The 19195-nt window shown below is 35.1% G+C and overlaps 1 protein-coding gene across 9 annotated transcripts in view; it reads left to right on the top strand.

The window, feature by feature from the left end:
* WDFY3 (WD repeat and FYVE domain containing 3) overlaps positions 1-19195 on the top strand; it is a 273216-nt gene that overhangs the window by 200377 nt on the left and 53644 nt on the right. For 7 of the 9 annotated variants that reach the window (XM_063108855.1, XM_063108859.1, XM_063108857.1 and 4 more), the window contains 8 exons: positions 3952-4051; positions 5522-5682; positions 6840-7069; positions 8138-8247; positions 9711-9893; positions 10766-10923; positions 12034-12111; positions 13904-14131. In XM_063108855.1, the coding sequence (XP_062964925.1) occupies positions 3952-4051; positions 5522-5682; positions 6840-7069; positions 8138-8247; positions 9711-9893; positions 10766-10923; positions 12034-12111; positions 13904-14131 (1248 nt within the window). The remainder of the gene's footprint in view (positions 1-3951; positions 4052-5521; positions 5683-6839; positions 7070-8137; positions 8248-9710; positions 9894-10765; positions 10924-12033; positions 12112-13903; positions 14132-19195) is intronic. The other 2 variants (XM_063108858.1, XM_063108856.1) reach the window with 2 other exon arrangements.

The following is a 19195-nucleotide window of genomic DNA, read 5'->3' as shown; positions in this document are numbered from 1 at the left end:
CACTTAAGATGTACTCAAAAAATTAAGTGGCCTGTGTTGGCTTATATAAAGGTGTCCAGTGACCCTTCCTACGGCTCCCATTCATCAGTGTCATCTGCTGTCACCAGACTTCTCATGGAGAAAAGCCAGATGAATTTGCTGTACATGAGTACTGCCATGGTGGTGGAAAGTATTTGAGAACAGACCAAACAGTATTTGTATATACCTGGAGGTAAAAATAATGAAACTAGGGGTACTGACTTGGAGTGTGTACTTCTGTGATACCATAAGCAGCTGTCTATGGTCTGAGGAGTTCACTGCACTCTGTTTCAGCCATGGTCTATAAGACCTCCCCATTGTCATGCCTTAGAGTGTAGCCCTTCCTGAGTGACTGCAAGGAGACAGACAAGAAAAAAAAGTGGGCAGAGAGCACCATAAAATGACACGGGGAAAATCAGTGAAGAGGAAGACTGAAGTCAGAACCAAGAAGCTCAAAATCTTTTTCCTTAAAAGGTTTCCAGCCCATTACCAAAACAGGACAGAATACCGAAGGCCTTCTTCCCAGAGCCATAGTGTGCTCTCCTCTGGGGGAGAGCAAATGCCTACTGGCTGTCTGGCCTGTGAAATGTGAAGATTCTTTGTGGTGTCTCCAGGGCCTCAAGAAGTAGACTGTGATCCTTTGAAGACTGATAATATTCACTGGCTTTACTGTTTTCACAAGGAAAATAGATCTGACAGCCAGAGGCCAGAGCAGATATAGCAAGCAGTGTTTACTTGTTATTCTGGGTGTCTGGTGGGCCTACCAGTTTTATCTAAAAGAATGATGAGGCTGGCCAATTAGCTCAGTTGGTTATAGCATAGTGTTATAACACCAAGGTCAAAGGTTCGGAACCCCATACAAGCCAGCCACACACAAAAAAAGGAAGAGTTAGGAGATTGTATCCTACATTCTGCAGAGTTGCTTTTGTTGTCCGTTTGTTAACTTCGGTATGAAGATTTTAGTAGAGTGATAGGGCCATGGACTTTGGCATCAAAGAGACTGAGGTTTGAATCCTAGTTGTGACTTGACCAAGTGATTTAACCTCACTAAGCCTCAGTTACCTTATTTCTAAAATGAGGATGTTAGTATCTACTTCAAAGGAGTATTTTATGTCAGGGGACCTGAGGCATCAAGCTGGGGACTGGACCCCACACAGCCCTGCCACAACCAGGCACACCACCAGCACCAAGGAACATGCCAAAAACATCACCTCCATGTAGGTGCCCACCACAGTAACCATAGCTGCCATGAAAGTGCCTAGATGTCATAACCACCATGCAGATGGTCCACCAGCCACTGGAGTGCATTGACACAAGGAGAATCACCAGTAGAGACCAAAGAAAAGAAGAGGATGTCTCTCTCCACAAAGCCCATTCTAGAGTGACAGAAGAAGCATCTGCTCTATGATAATAGTGGGGGACCTGAACACACCTCTCTCAGCATTGGACAGATCATCTAGGCAATAAATCAACAGAGTAACCATTGCTCTTTCAGAAGGAGGGAAGAAATCTAGGGTAATTAGAGGGGGGAGAGGAGAGGTAGAGGGGGATGGGGAGAGAGTGGACAAAAGGCATAAAGAATAAGTACAATTTATAACAATATATATACTAGTAATATTGATTTGATCAACATGTCAACTTTGAACCCCCAAAGTATGTATAATCAATTATGACTCAATAAAAAAGGAGTATTTTACTGATTAAATGAGATATTGTACATAACCAAGCACCATTTCTGACACATAACAGCACTCTAATTAATTGTTTAAAAAGAAAAAGAACACCTTAGAGACAATGATACAAACATTCATAAATTCTTAAGTCATTTAAAAGTTAGGCTGCTGTAAATCTCAGCAAGAATTTTTGAACTAGGCAACTAGGATCAATAACAAGTGTAAATTCTAGGTCATGATCACTCACATAACAGCTTCAGTGAGAAAAATCGGAGGATTAAATGGCCAATGATGACTGCACCAAACTTAAATCCTTCTGGAATAAGAAAGATTTTTTTGCTTTTTTATTGGTTTTATTTTTGGCAACTTGTCAATAGAGGGATCAAATCCTGTACCTTGGTGTTATCAGCACCACGCTCTAACCAACTGAACTAACCAGCCAGCCTCGAGAATATTTTTCAGTGAAAATAAATATTTTTGACTGATTAAGCATCTCTCCATGTCTTATAGTCCCTCTGTTTCACAGACTCCAGAACTTTGTCTAATTAGATTTGATAAACCCTACTCATTATTGCTTATCCCATTAACAACCTTGAGTTGATTGTGATCCTGAAAGAGTACTGTTATCTTCAAAGTGTTTACATCCTCCTGTGAATGGAAAGCCTTACTTCTTAGTAATTTCTGATCACTCAAGCTGTTGGATAAAATGGTCTCTGATCTAATTACAGGGAAATCCTCATAGAACTGTCAGTCTGCTCTTTCTCACTTCAAAGTTCTCACTGTCTCTTCAGTTGACAGGGGTAGGACTTTCAATGTAGCATGAGGACTAGGCAGGCCTTGGTCACAAGTTTCCTGCTGACCATTGTATTAATCTGTTCAAGTACACAGGAAAATTTATTAAGTTTAAAAACAACATGAAATGTCCTTCACTTTTTCTCAAATCAATCTAATGACAAACCAAACTCAGCACTTATATTGTTTTAACTGACACTAATATTTTGTCATTTTAAAACAAAATGTATGTCTTCTCATACAAAAGATAAAGAGAAATGTTCATTGCAATTTTGGTTTAGCTATTTATTGGTTTCCAAATTCTTAGGTTAATATGTTTGATCTCAATATAGAACTCAGATTTTAACTGCTCTCTTAAAATCTTTAACCAGGACCTTGAAATCAGAATAGAAAGAAAACAAAACTGTGTTTTAAAGCCCACTTTTGTAACGTGGTCATAAACATAGTCCTGGATCTCTCTATGCAAGAATAAATAGGTTCTTCATTTCACTTGCAAAGTATCACTGCTATACCTGAGTCTAAAACATGCAGATGTCTTTTTAAGAAAGAACTTATGACAGTTTGTTGAATTGCTCAATATCTAACTCCTATCAAAAGCCTGGCTAAAACTACTGATATCTGAGAAAGATGACAAAAGGATCTTTCCTGCCTTTCATCCCTGTGGTCCCAGGGCTTTGCCACTTACCAGGTTAGATACTTGAAAGTTAGTTGCCTGGGTTGTCTTACCCTAATTATTAATAGAAGTGCTGTCTGAGAACTGTAGTTTAACTTGTGCCCTAAACTTTTACTCAAGATAATTTTTAAAATCATATTCGTACTTTGTAAAACTGTCATCAAAGATACCACCTATAGAGTGTTCACTGTCTTCTTTATAAAAACCCACAGAGAACATTCCTCTCAGAACACTATTAGGAAAACATATATCCTTGCTGACAATCTAGTGTGCTTCATTTCATAAATAATGAAAATTTTTGTAAACCATACATTCTTTTCTCCTTCTTGACACATACAAAGCTCAGGAAATTGTGTGCTTAGTTTTTTGTTATAAATATTCCCTTCCCCCTTGACGTACTCTCTGGGTTACTAGATTCTTGAGCTTTTGTATTTGTTTTAATGGCTTTATGATTTATTTTATCTGTATATCGTTATAAACCACCAGATCTCTTTGAAAATGAGGCATAATAATAGACTATCAAATATTTCTTAAATAATTATAATGTTTAGAATACTATTTTTGGAGGAATGGATCCAAAAGAAGATGATGTTACACCTTTGCTTTAATTTTTAAGAATTTCTATGGTCAGAAAAATAAGAGAAAGATTATAGCAGATATACGATGTCTCATGTCATATTTTTTTTATTTTCCAGTAGCGTTTTTTAATCATTTGATACATTTGGTAATATAAATATGATAGAGCCCTGTTTTGTTTAGTTGGTTCTGTTTCTAATTCTAAATTTTATTGATTAGGCTTCCCCTGAAAGATCTACAAGAACTCAGCAAAAAGAATTTCAGACTTATATTTTGGATAGTGTGATGGACCATTTGCTTGCAGCTGATGTGCTACTGGGTAATTCTATGTTTTATTTTTATTTTATAAAGGTACCTATAGTCACTCTCCTCTTTCTAAATGCTAAGTATATCACCTTTTTAATTCCTCTTTACTCCTTTTTGGTCTACCTTCTTATAGTCAACATCATATTTGTGAGATTTATCCATGTTATTGCACATAGCAGGAGTTTGTTTACTTTCATTACTATATAGTGTTATATAAATATTTAAATGTATTCATTTTACTATTGATAAACATGGAAGTTCTCAGTTTGAGATAATTATAAATAGGGTTGCTATAAACATTCTTGGTCATGTGGACCACATATGTGTACAATATTTGTACATATCTATTGAATATATACCTGTGAGTGTACTTGTTGGGTCATGGTGTGTGTGTGTGTGTGTGTGTGTGCGTGCGTGCGTGCGCGCGCGCGCGCGCTCAACAGATATGTATAAATACAATACACATTTTTTTTCTGTATTTAACTGCGATAAAATACAAAACTTGATACGTTTATAATGGAGCCAACATTAAATATAAAACAAAGGTAGAATTGACAGGAGAAGGAAAAGTAGTGATTTAGCATACATGCTATCTAGAGTTCCTGGTGATAATCTGCGCTATTAAATTAACATTTTTTTCTGAAGTATATTTGCCAGGAAATCTTTAGTGTTTGTTGTCTTAACATACAACCACGTACTCTCAAAGTTGGGTGTCAAGTCACACTTTTGTACTTGTTCTTATCAGTTGAGATCAGTCAGACTACACAAGGCTCAAAATGAAGAATTTGCTTACTGGGACAATTTAGAGTTAGATATTAATAATAATAATCACATTCAGTGGAGCCTCCAGAATTTCTACAGAGGAGGGGCTAGGAGGATTAGTCTTGAAGCAGTATGTAAACGGCAAGTGCACCAAGGGCATGGGGGTAGCTTTAAAAGAGAGACAGTGCTGATGATAACTTGGAGGGGGCTAGAGGCACCCCTTGGCACCACCACCAGGGACTATACTTCAATTTTCACAATTTTTTTGAAGCTCTCTTCTGTCTGTATTACTTCATTGTTACTAAAGTTATACTCAAAAATACAGAGTTCTGTTTGGTGGTTTGTTTTACCCTTTATTACTTACACAGAATAAACTTACAGATAATGAACTGACATAGTCTTTCTCAGTAGAGATCACATGTCACTAACAGTTTAAGTTGAAGAACTGTTTGCTTAACACAGACTGTCTTTAGGCATTAAGAGATTTCACAGGTACTCTCAATACATAATATGTTTATCCTGCTGAAATCATTTCTTCTAGTATTTATCCTCTTTCTAGCCGTGAACATCATTTTCTTAAAGTAATATGTAAGAGCTAGTATTCATATTTCTAGATGTTATAGATAGGCTCGTTTTATCCTTAGCATGATTTCTTTGAGGATCTGGTCTTATGCTGGTAGATATCAATTTTCTTAGACATTTTTTTCCTTCTGGAATTTAGGGGAAGATGCTTCTCTGCCTATTACCAGTGGAGGAAGCTACCAGGTATTGGTGAACAATGTGTTTTATTTCACACAACGTGTGGTGGACAAGCTTTGGCAAGGCATGTTCAACAAAGAATCTAAGCTTCTTATAGATTTTATAATTCAACTAATTGCACAGGTAATCCATTGTCACTATTAGTTGTAGAGTAAATTAAAAACTTTGCTTATAGTGTCAAAATTGTTAGAAATAACTATAACTAATAATATAATAAAATGTTAGCATTTATATTGTCTTGACAATGACATTGACCTACTCGTATGGGAATATGGGACCTGGAAAATAAAATTGTGTTAAGAGTGAAAAAAAGAAAAAAATGTTGACATTTAATAGAAAGCTAAGCTTATTAAGAGTGAATTAAAAATATAGGCTTTTAACCTATAAACCTTATAGCCTGGTGCCAATGTGTCCCTTATAAAGTTACATAGTTCTGTCAAGCTGTGGTCTCTCACTGACCTCCCTACTGGTATTGTTCTTTGCTACCCAGAGAGGTTTAAATACCTTAAGTTAATACAATTTGATAGGTTTTACAGTATAATAATATATCAGTATGTAGGCTTAACAAAGCATGAAGAGTTGATATTAAAGGAATATTCTCTTCCTGTCAGTTGAATCTTTACAAAGTCCCCTGTAGTCCATGTTCCTTTGAAGATGTTATATTTTTGTGTATGTTCATCGTATCTTTGACTAAGGAACATTGGCCTGATCTAGCACAAGTGATTAATGGTATTCAACACATAGTGTAGAAAGTAGTAAATACTGTTACCATGTTTTGTTAGCCTGTGGTGCAGGTGCATAGATTTTCTTATATCACCTAAGAATTTTTTAAGAGATACATTTGTATTTAAGATAAAGAGAAAAATTCTCAAGTGAGGGGATGAAACTAGAATGTTAAAAAAGTTTTTCTACTAACATTTTAATATTTTTTAGTAATTTTGAGTAAAGATTATTCACACTAACAAAATTTGTTTGGTAGGAAACTACCCAGATGACACTTCTTCATGTTCTCAGGGTTGGTGCTCTGCTCTGCAGGATGTCAGTGGCTCTACCCTGACATCCATTTTTATGTAGTACTCATCTATTTATTAAATTGTGTTTATGTGTCTCATAGGTTCTGAACTCCATAATAACAAGTGCTTTGTATTGTGTAATTTAGCAGCCCCAAGTACTCAGCATAGCATGTGGTACATAACAGCCCTAAAAAAAGTTCATGTGCGAATAAGTAAATCTTTTATTTTTGTCCATTTTGCTAAAAAATGTATCTTTTATATCTTTAGTCAAAGAGAAGATCACAGGGATTGTCACTGGATGCGGTTTATCACTGCCTCAATAGGACTATCTTGTACCAGTTCTCACGGGCACACAAAACCGTTCCTCAGCAGGTAGCTCTCCTTGATTCACTCAGGGTCCTTACTGTAAACAGGAACTTGATCCTGGGACCTGGGAACCATGACCAAGAATTCATTAGCTGTCTGGCACACTGCTTGATTAATCTACATGCTGGAAGGTAAATCTTTAGGTTCATTTTGCCATGTTGAATCCGTTTTACTCTTTTGATAGCAACATTTCTTTTTTCCTTTAATCTGTTTCATTTAAAGCTTTATGCAAAACGTAAAGGGCAAGTGTTGCATTTTTGCAATGAGATAATGAGTATTTTTTTCTTTAATTTAGTTTTCTGCAGCTTTAAAGTTTTTCATAATTAGTATATTTCACATATGTAATTTGGAAAAGGAAGTTTGCTTTTAAAGCAAATAAAATATACACTGTTGGAAGCTAGGAAAAGTTAAAAAAAAAAAAGCTCAATGACATGTTGTATGTTAAAAGGGTGAAATTAGTACTTTTCTGTTGATTGCTTTGACAGATACTTCTTTAGTTTTTGCTGGGGGCCAGGCATTGAATTGGGGCGGGATAAAATATGAGTACGACCGACCCTGTGGCAGCCCTCTTGAATAGAAAACAGGTAACTAAGCTCGAACCAGTCAGGTGTACAGAGTGCTCTGCTAGAAGAAGCACAGTGTATTGGGAGGAACACATAACAGGGGCCCCTAACCTGGAAGAAACACCTGCTGAGTTGCAACTTGAGACCTGGTTGGGGAGGACAAGAGAATGGGGACAAATGCTGCAGGAAGAAAGAGCAGTCTATGTGGTTGCCCAAAGGGAAGAAAGAGTGTGGCACATTTGGGAAAGTGCAAGTATTTCACTGCTACTGGAGCAGAGTGAGAGATGAGATTGGAGAGAGGACATGGTCACATTAGGAGAACGTTCTTAGTTAAAGGAACTTTTTGAAATTTTTAAGTAAAAATGTTGATAATTAAAAACCATCTTAAGTATTAAGATGATCATTGTGATGTTGTAGATGAGTTTAATTACATGTAGTCAAGTGGATTTGTGAGACCAGCCCTTATAAGTGGCATCTTCATGGTAATCTAGAAGTTGTATTTTGTACATCTGCTGAGTGTCTGTCAATAATGGAACTTTGTGACGGAGCCTGTGTCTGCAGAGTAATTCTTAGTCATTACAGTTTTCAGCTACAATCATTTCCTTCATCTAGTTTAAACTGACTGGAATTTTTCAGCAACGTGGATGGGTTTGGACTGGAAGCAGAAGCCCGCATGACTACATGGCACATTATGATCCCCTCTGACATTGAACCAGATGGCGGTTACAGCCAAGATATTAGTGAAGGTAATTGCCTCGATTTGTATGGCTTTTAGTATTGCTGTTATCATTATTTCATTTGCAGTTTTTAATACATAACAAAAAAATTGACTTCACAAACTGCCAACATTAACAACCTCTCTCCCAGTAGGGCATCCTGTACCTACACCAGTGTGCCCATAGAGTGTCCCCTTATCCCCAGATGGGTAAAGCACTAACCATTAATACTGCTAACCTTCAACATTTCTTAATAACACTGGGAGACTTGATGGTATTTACATTTGCATAAGTAGAAGTGCAAATGCTAACTGGGCATTTACCATAAAGAGAACTGCTTAATGGTAGTGTCACACATGTCACTTTAGACACAAATATTGCCTGAGAGAAGTTGTCAGTACCACTTTTATTCTCAGGTAGTACAACTTTTATTCTCTCTTTTAAAAAAATTTTTTTTTATTTTATTATTTTATTTTTAGCTTCCTCCTTTTTAAAGTCTAGTTTTCCCACTGATCTTATAAGCATTGAACATTGAAGTCTTTGCATGGATTGATTTCTTGATTCCACATTGTCGGTGATAAAGGTGACATCATTATAGCAGTGTTTGTCTCTCTGGCAATACTGTGTGATAGTTTTGCATATGGCTTTGTCCTTTGGAAGTGTGGCACTCATTCTTTCATTCATTCAATTGAGCATTAATTTATACTCTGTTGTTTCATCAAAATTTCTTGAACCCCAGACACTGAGGACTCAGTGATTGCTTTCAACGGCCGTGTCCCCCCCCAACCCCCCCCATGAATTGACAGTCTAGAGAACATTAGTTCTCAAAGCAAGGTCTTCAGATTAACAATGTCAATATCATTCTACCTTGGTAGAAAAGCAGATTCCTTGGCCCCACTCAGATCTACTGAATCAGAAACTCTACGGCGGGGGTGGGGGGGGTGGGGGGGGTGGGGGGGGGAATGACAAGCAATCTGTTCTAACAAGCCATTCACGTGATTCTGATGCTTGCTAAAGATTAACTGGTCTGGAGGAGGGGTCAGACAAATTAGCAAGGAATCCAAAGCCAGACTGAATTTACCAGTAAAAATCTTTTAAAAATATTTATTTCTTTCCTTGCCTAAGATACTCAAGAACAAATAACTTAGTTTTGAATTCACCTTAAATATTCAGATCTAAAAATTACTTTTAAATGGGGGATAAGTTCTTATCGAGAAGAAACTAGATAATTAAATATGTATATAATTTCCAATCTTATAATTAAAAAGATAGTCTTTTTGCATGAATGTAAAGATTTTAAAAATGTTTTCCAAGTAGCCAGCCACAGTTTGGGTTATGTAAACAACGCTTTTCACTGAGCTGGGTATGATATGAGCATTTTTTTTTACCGTTAAATATTGTGGTCGAAATTCCTAGATGTAAAACATGAAGAAAAGTAAGAATTAACTTTATATTGTCTTTTGATCATTTGCTTGCTTTTTTTCATTTACTAGGGCGTCAGCTTCTCATAAAAGCTGTCAATAGAGTTTGGACTGAGCTGATACATAGTAAGAAACAAGTCTTGGAAGAGCTTTTCAAAGTAACTCTGCCTGTGAATGAAAGGGGCCACGTGGACATAGCTATAGCAAGGCCACTCATTGAAGAAGCTGGCTTGAAGTGCTGGCAGAATCACTTGGGTAAGGCCTACAGATATCATGTGACCAAGAGACATGGGGCTGTCACATATGGGTGCACTTTAGATATGTAATTAGTACTTTCCAAAAAGAATACTATGATGGCAGTAGAAATGAAAATCTACATAGTATAGCCATTCTAGAATGATTATACTAAGATTTGACCTTTCCTCTCAGATTTTTTTTTTTTTACATCTGAGATGTGTTATACATCACATTATTTATGAGTTTAGAAGATGATACATTCTTCACAGCTTTAGTATAGTCACTGTCTTGGCTACAGGTCCACAATCCCTTGTCTATAATTCTGAAATTCAAAAATCCCTGAAAACCTTCAGTTTTTTCATAATTTGGTACCAAAGCTCATTTGGTAGCAAAACCTAACATATCTTTCTTTGCCCTACTTGTTATGGATATTAATACATTTTACTTCAGTAACATTCATGTGTTGAATTATGGTTTATTGCCCTAGACCCTCTGTAATATTATATAATGTAGAGTGTATATACCATGTAGCCTTTTTAAAATCCAAAATATTCTGAGTTCCAAAGTATACCCAGCACCAAATGTTTTAGCGGATTGTGAATTGTTATTAACATAGAAACTTGTTACAGTTAAAATAAATTTGCATATCATTGCAGAGCTGTGAAGTTTCAACCAAGTATACGTTCAGTTAGTACAATAATTCTTAAGCAGCCATCCTTAAACAAGATCACTAACAAATTTGTGATATCTAAAAAAATGTCTGTATCTGTAACATATGCTGCTGCTTTTGATTACAGGATTGTGGTTTGTAAGCATATTATGAATGTATTAAAAGTAAGACTATTAAGTACATGGAGAAATTATAAAATAATCTAATTTTAATTTCATAGCCCATGAAAAGAAATGCATAAGTCGAGGAGAAGCTTTAGTGCCCACCACACAATCCAAATTGTCACGTGTCAGCAGTGGCTTTGGTCTTTCCAAGTTAACAGGATCAAGAAGGAATCGAAAGGAAAGTGGTCTTAATAAACACAGTCTTTCCACCCAGGTACATTGTTTAGTTTCTTTCATTGATGATATTATTAGAATTTATATTTCAAGGTGTAATTGTAGTATTCAAGAATACATTAAACATGTACAAGCCAGATGATTTGAAATGGAACTTTTCTGTATTTTTAATTTAAAAGAGAGAGAGAAGTAACCCAGATTATGAGAACTTCTCCCATTTTATTATGATAAGATTGCATTATGAGTGCTGTGTATTTACATTTATTTCACAACTGGATATAAGATGAGACTCAGAGATTGATGTACGATCAAATTATGGATAATTTTTGCCCAATTTTTCCCACTTTCAATAATGTTATTATTGATAATTATATAATTTTAAGGCAATAGCAGAACAAGGCTATTTTATTTCTTATAATCTTATTGTATATACCTGTGTTTGATTTAAAAAAAGAAAAATACCTCCAGCATTAACTTCTTCCTCATCATACTTTCTTCATCATCCAAGAATCTAAGTGGCAGCTGTGAAAAGGGTCTGAGAGAAGCTGTGGTATCAATCATCTCATGTGTCAGGTTGGGTTTTCCAGGAAGCAAACTGTGAGATGGAGTTTAGCTTACAGGATGTATATCAGGAGGTGCCCTTGGGATGGATACTTGTGGAAGGGAGAAGAAGGAAGCAGGAGTGGACACAGGGAAATGTCAGGCTGCTGTGCAGGTCCAGTGACAGCCTCCACTAATTTAAGTGGAGCTTTGGGGCCAAAACAGCTTGTCAGAGTTGATCTGCTTTGGGTTGAAATGGCTGATTCTTCTTATCCCCAGACCAATCAGTCATTGGATGGGGAGAGCCCTGGCAGCTCTCTGCAGCTGAGGCAATTCCTGAAGGTGCTGACTGACAGAGCTCTAGAAGCTAGGGCAGCAGGCCCCTCCTTGAAGAAGGTTGGAGATTGGGGGGACTTTAGATCCGTGTCCATCACACAGACCTCTATTATCTTCATCATACAATTCATTCAGAATTTTTGGTTTTTGTTTTCTGTAGTGGATGTTTTTGACAGAATTTTAACTAATTGTTCAACATGAATTTCAAGGCTAGTTAATTCATTTTTTCTAGGAAATCCATGAAATATTAAGACTCTTTTCCATCCATTGTTAGGAGATTTCTCAGTGGATGTTTACACATATTGCTGTTGTTCGTGACTTAGTAGATACGCAATATAAGGAATATCAGGAGGTAAGAGTTCATAAGCGTAACAATTGTTTGTTTTGCATTCCTTAAATGTGAACAGTCTCTGTTTCTCCTGATACTTTCCTGCTCATGTTAAGGGTACATTGCTGAACTGCATTCATCATCAGATGATGACTTTATTATCACTGCCATCAGTTACTTTGATTTTAAGATAGAAAGTTTTTAATTTCCTGTGAGCAAGCTGCATTTTAAAAAACAACGAATGGGAAATCAGCATAGCTGAATCCTGTTGATATTCACTACTGACATATTACATGTCTTTGTTCCTAATAAGAATAAAAACGTAAGAATGATTTCTCTTTTTTGGACTTTTAGTGAGGAGATAGTGAAAATATGCGTCAGTCTCTGAGAAGTCTCTTAAATTATAAAAAAAACTACAAGATAAAATTATTTTTTACTACAAGTGGTTCGTGATTGTCACTGAAAAATAAATTTAGTGAAATCCTCTCGGTGAATTCATAATTACTCAACAGCTTATCCTAAATGCTTTATTTCCAAAGCATCTGTTTTAGATCTATTGAAGATTTCTGATTGATTAAGTACTAATATTTTGTGGACATACCACTAGATCCTTAGTTGTTACAGGGTCCTCCCCACTCCCCCAGACACAAGAAACACCTAAGTACCACTATCATATGTAATTTTATGATTATTCACTTAATAATTTTTACTGTTAGTTATATACAGATTTTATTTTTAGACTTAAATTGTATATAGTTGGCCCTTATGTCCATGGGTTCCGCATCTATGTAGTCAACCAATCACAGATCAGAAATATTCAGTAAAAAGGAAACAATAAAAATAACAATACAATAAAAAAATACAAATTTAAAAAACAATACAGCATAACAACTATTCACAAATCATTTGCGTTGTATTAGGTATTATAAGTAATCTAGAGATGATTTAAAGTATACAGAAAGACATGCATAGGTTATATGAAATATTAAGCCATTTTGACTTGAGCAACTGTGGATTTTGATGTCCAAGGGGGTCCTGGAACCAATCCCCTATGGATAGTCAGCTAAGGGATGACTGCACATATGTTTCATTAATCATTAGGTAAGTTAGTTATAATCATCTACTGTTGAAATATTACACGTCTTGTTATTTGGCAGATAACAAGAAGTTATACGAAGACGTATAATTTCCATTTAAGTAAAATGGTTTGTATCTATCCCAGTGGTCAATAGAAAATGGTTTTTCTTTGATTTATTTGAAAGTCAAGTTCCCTACCAGTGCTGCATGTTTATATTCTTTACCTAAAATCTTTGGAAATGTTTACCAAGCTTACCAGTAATCTAGTCTGTTGGCACTATTTCTTAATCTGATTTCCTTGATTTTCCCCTGTACGTGTTCCAGTAATTGTTTTACAGTTTGGGGGTAGGGGCTTTATCTTTAAAATACCATGTTTATTTATTAACAGGACCAACATTTTAATATATTTTCATAAGTAATATTACCATCTTTCCTGTACCAGAGAAACAAAGTTCCTTCAACTCTCTGTTCAACTGTATTTTATTCTCTACCCTGTACATGTCTGTCATTTACTTGGTGCTAAAATAATCACCTTCTTGGGTCACCATAACAAACCCCACATTCTCATATAATCATTAGCTTACTTAAACCATAAATAAATGAAATTTTACTTTTATAATATTGACAGAAATTATGTATACTGTGTTTCCGAATAATAACTTGATTTTAAGTTATTTGTAGTCTTTTTGTTGTTGCCCCTGCTTTTGCTTGAAAATCAACCTGAATTCTTTCCCACAAGCGTCAGCAAAATGCCCTGAAGTACGTGACAGAAGAGTGGTGCCAAATCGAGTGTGAGCTCTTGCGGGAGCGAGGACTGTGGGGTCCCCCCATTGGTTCCTATCTAGACAAATGGATGTTGGAGATGACAGAAGGGCCCTGCAGAATGAGAAAAAAAATGGTGCGAAATGACATGTTTTATAACCATTACCCTTATGTGCCAGAAACAGAACAAGAGACAAATGTGGCGGTGAGTATGCAGAATTTGTAATGGCTCCTCAAGTTTTTCTTCTTCTTCATAAGCATTTTTCCTTATTAGGTTTATTACCTAAAATAGTTAGTTCAACAAACTATATTAAATTGATAATGTCAGGTGGTGGTGGAATGAAAAGATACAGCAATGTAAGAGAGAGACATCGTAGTGGGTGGTTTAGATCACAGACTTCTGAGCATGACTGCTTGGATTTGAAACCTGGCTCTGCCACAATACGACTTGGTACAGGTCATTGAACCTCTACAGGTTTCCCTTTTCTTATGTCTAAAATGGTGAAAATAATAGTTCCACCTCATAGGGCTATTAGGGAAATTAAGTTAGTAAAAATTAGGAAAGTACTTAGAAGAGTGTCTGGCACAGAATTATATGATGTGAGGCAGCTTGAATTGTTTTGATGCCTGGTTTTTTGTTGTTTTTTTTTTTTTTCTCTGCCAATACCCTAGATCCATTTGTCTTGTACATATTGGTTCATACTCTGTCCTGGTGCTACTTAGAACACAGGTCTTAGAATCAACCTAAAAGTCTGTCAGCAGATGAATGGATAAAGAAAATTTGGTATATATACACAATGGAATACTATTCAGCCTTTAAAAAGAAGGGCATCCTGTCATTTGTGAAAACACTGATGAACCTGAGGACATGCTAAGTGAAATAAGCCAGGCACAGAAGGACAAATACCACGTGATCTCACTTAATGCGGAATCGAAAACTCAGAAGCAGAGAATAGAATAGTTGGTTGCCAGAGGCTGGGGTGGGGGGTGGGAGGAGTGGGGAGAGGTTAATCAGAGGTACAAAGTTTCAGTTGGACAGCATGAGTAAGTTTCTTGAGATCATTGCACAGCATAGTGACCATAGTTAATAATATTGCTAAGAGAGTAAATTTCAAATGTTCTCACCACAAAAAAAACAAGTATTTGAGGTCATGGGTATGTTAATTAGCTGGATTTAATCATTCCAAATTATATACATATATCACCACATCACTTTGTACCCTAAATATATATAGTTATAATTTGTCAATTTACAGTAGTTTTTTTTAAAAAGAATATGGGTCTTAGAACCCACTAATAGTTATTTAAGATTTTTGAAAATAGCTTTCTAAAGTCTACTTTTCTCAAAATTATTCAATTCTGTGAAAAATGCCATACTTGATAGAGCTATACGTTAAATCAGTATAATATCTAATACTGAAGCACTATTTGAAAAATTAATCTACCCATATTTTTCCAACACCTACTTTTATAAGAACAAAGCAACAGTCTCTAATTCTCTAATTATGAGGAAAGCAACAATCTCTAATTTTTTACTCCAAACAAAAAATCCATTAAGAATTTAAACCTGTAGCAATTTCATAAAATTACTAAAATTACTACTAATTTAGTCAATGCTCATTTAAATCGAGTCCATTGAAAAATACTAAAATATAAAATAAATGTGTTCTTCCAAATATGTGACCAACTCGCTATTTTGATTTAGCTGAGGCATATACTTTTGAGTTATTTTTCAAATAACTGTAATATTTTTTATCTTATATGAACTCCTTTCCTTCTTTGTAAAAAGGTCATTTGTTGGCCAAAGTGTATAAAGTTTTGTATCAGTTAAAACAAGGTAACCTACTCAGAGTTCATACCTACAACATTAGTATCATCAGCATTTGACCTAAGCAACGGAGTGGAGTTGGCCAGCCTATGAAATCAAAACAGATACTCATAATAAGTATGTACCATATGGAACTTATTTCTTAACAGATGGGTTACATGTTGGGAAAAAAAGTGTTGGAGATATATTTACATAAAAGGAAAAAGGAGGCAGGAAAGGGAGACAATTACAGAATGTAGAATTCATGCTACATAGTTCATGCATGAATCAAGATTAACCCTCAGTTATAAAATTTTCTGAGTGAATCATTTTTATTTTGATTTTGGTAGTTCAAAATCTTTTGTAAACTTGAAATACTGTTAAATGGCCACTTTTATCTTATGGAATGTACATTCTGACAATGTTGAGAACAAAGGAAATTTCAAAAAGTAAAAGAAAAGCATCTGTTCTCCAACTGACCTCTACCATAAAATCAAAAAAGGATGAGCTAATATTTACAAAGCACAGCGAGCTGGATGCTCTGCAAAGCAGTTTGCTTGTCTCATGACAGCCTCTGAAGTATAGTTAACACTGTTATCCCAATCTTACAGATGAGTGAATGAAACCTAGAAAAGTTAAGGAACCGCTTCAAGGTCACAGCAACTGGGTAAAAGAGCAAGGTGTGCATGTAGGTCAACATTGCCTCAGTATTTGATTCATTTTGACAAAGAGAAAACTCCGATGGTTGCCTGTATTGTGACATTATCCATAAACAGTGTTTTTCAGATAGAAACCACATAGTAGATTTTGTCTCTCTAATGCTAAGAATGCCTAGTATGTAATAAATGTTGAGTGAATGTACACCAGCACTCTGTCTTCCTTAAGTTATAGACTTTTCCATTGCTTCCTGTTCTGCATTCTTTTTTTTTTTTTTTTTTTTTTTTTTTTTTTTTGTCGTTTTTTTTTTTCGTGACCGGCACTCAGCCAGTGAGTGCACCGGTCAGTCCTATATAGGATCCGAACCCGCGGTGGGAGCGTCGCCTCGCTCCCAGCGCAGCACTCTACCAAGTGCGCCACGGGCTCGGCCCTCCTGTTCTGCATTCTATAGAATATTCCTAATTGTGAAATTCTTCCACTAAAAATGGCCAGAGCCAGATTTTTATGGGCCTGAAGTTTATATCATTTGGGAGAGGGCTGTATAAGAAGAGGATAAAATTATGAATACGAAATTACTAGGGCCCTTTCCAGGGTTTTTAAAGGGGTTCATGGGAAGGGACAGCCACTGAAGTTTAAGCTTCATTAACTTGATAGTAAGTTCACCTGTGCCCTGAACTTTATGAAATATTGCCTACCAGGGTTAGAAATCAATCAGTTCTTGCCTTTAGACTCCCATAAATTTGTTGCCCTCCTTGCTTGCAGTTTATGAAATATAGTCAATACTTTCTGTGATATAACAGGTATGGTACCAACATAAAAATGCTTTTGAAGCCTCGATAGGTAAAATGGGCTTTACATGGAGCAAGGGCAAATGATTTGATCTTTTGTCTTATTTATAAAGAATAATTGTTTCGTTTTTAGTCTTGTCACTTAAGCTAAAAAATACAATGATGATTAAAAAGTTAATTTCTTGTTTTAAAATCTTTGACGTGTTAGAAATAAATCAGGTGATATTTTTGTTGTTAAAGTTTTATTTCTTAAACGTTGGTAATATTACATACTGTAAACAAAATAGCTTACCTATTACTCTTAAGTTTTGAAATTTATTTTTTGATTTGAAATTGGATGCTTATTTATAGAATATAAAACATTTTAGTGTTTCATTTGCTACAGACTTTAAAACTGTGCAAGTTTATCAACTAAAATTATTGTAATAAAAGAAATAATTATCCTCTCTGCACAGTGACTTTCCTTGGGGAGTAATTTTTATAGTTAGAAGAATTAAACTGAATTATACTGTAATGTTATACTTTAAGCAGTAATATCAATTATAGATAGTATTAAGATGTAAGCCTGGGATATGATGAAATACAAAATCTGTTTTAAAGAATTCTTTCATTATTCTGAAAATTAAGGAAGGAAAATAAGATCCCTTGTTTTGCCATTTAAAAAAATTGTATCCCAATACTAAACTAGGTTTTAATTCTATAATCCCCTTATTTTTACAGAATGATAATCTTTAAAAATTTACTATTTGCAAATATCATTGGGGTGAATACCTCACTGTCTATCTATTAATTTTCGATTGCTTAGGGGCAGGAGGCTAACCAACGTATTTTAATATTCCTTTTCTAATTAAGGGAATCTCTTGTAGAGATTTTTTTAATATATTTTTATATATTATATAGATGTCACAAGACTCATAGAAACTAAGCAATTCATATGGGAAATTTCATTTGCCAGCATTATAGAAAATTTTGAAGTAAAAGGACTATAAAAATTATTTTCTAGAATTCTGAATTTATAAATATAGATTTCTATATAAACAATTATAATAATTTAGTGTTACTTTTTAAATATAAGGGAACTATGATAATACTAAAATTATTGGTATAGCATACATATCTGCTGTTGAATTCTGAGTCTTTTAGTAAAATAAGAACTTCAGTCAGTGAATCAATGAGCAAATTTATTAAGCCAGCACTGTACAGTGTGCTGCAGGTAAAATATAAGAGTGTACATGGTAGACCCTGCCCACATTCTGGTTGGGGGTGTATAGTACAACATATAGTGAACATCAGCATTGGGTTTGACAACAGTAATTGGTCCATTTTGTTATATTGGTTTATCGCATATCTATCCAGCAATCTATCTTGTTTTTTTATGAATTTCATAGTGAGTTGCAGAATCATTACCCTTCACCTCTAAACACTTTCACATGCATATTATTAGAATTCAGTATTTGTTTATAATTTTTCTCTTTTTTGAGGTAAATTTTATATGTTGAAATATGCAAAATCTTTAAAAAATTTTTTTTTAATTGAAACATAATTGACTGTACATATCTGTGGGGTACAGTGTTGAATATCAGTAGAAATACACAAATCTTAAATGTACCATTCAGCTTTTTTTCTTTCTTTTTTTTCATTGTTGAATTTCCTTATCTATTTTTGCCTTTAAAATACTTTTATTTTTAGTCCATTCAGTGAGTTTTAACAAATATACGCACCACACTATGTAATCCAAACTCCTACCAAGATAGAGAATGTTGATGTAGATTTTAAAGATTATTCTTCAATAGAAGGTATACTTTTACAAGTTTGCTTTTAAAGAGAAAGATTCACTGAAACCATGTGAAGTATTTGAAAGTATGCCTAGTAGTCCAGTGTTTTTTTGCCTAGGGAAGCAAACGTTTGTGAAAACATTTTGCCTGCTCATGTTCCTGTAGGGAAAGGTACCAGAAGTCATCTCCAGATATAAACTGTGAAAAGGAAGAAAACTTGGAAGTAGTTCTTGGCTGCATTC

Source organism: Cynocephalus volans, chromosome 9, assembly GCF_027409185.1.
Source record: "Cynocephalus volans isolate mCynVol1 chromosome 9, mCynVol1.pri, whole genome shotgun sequence".
NCBI classification, from domain to species: Eukaryota; Metazoa; Chordata; class Mammalia; order Dermoptera; family Cynocephalidae; genus Cynocephalus; species Cynocephalus volans.
The sequence above is the reverse complement of the archived record's forward strand: the minus strand, read 5'-3'. Positions and strand labels throughout refer to the sequence as shown.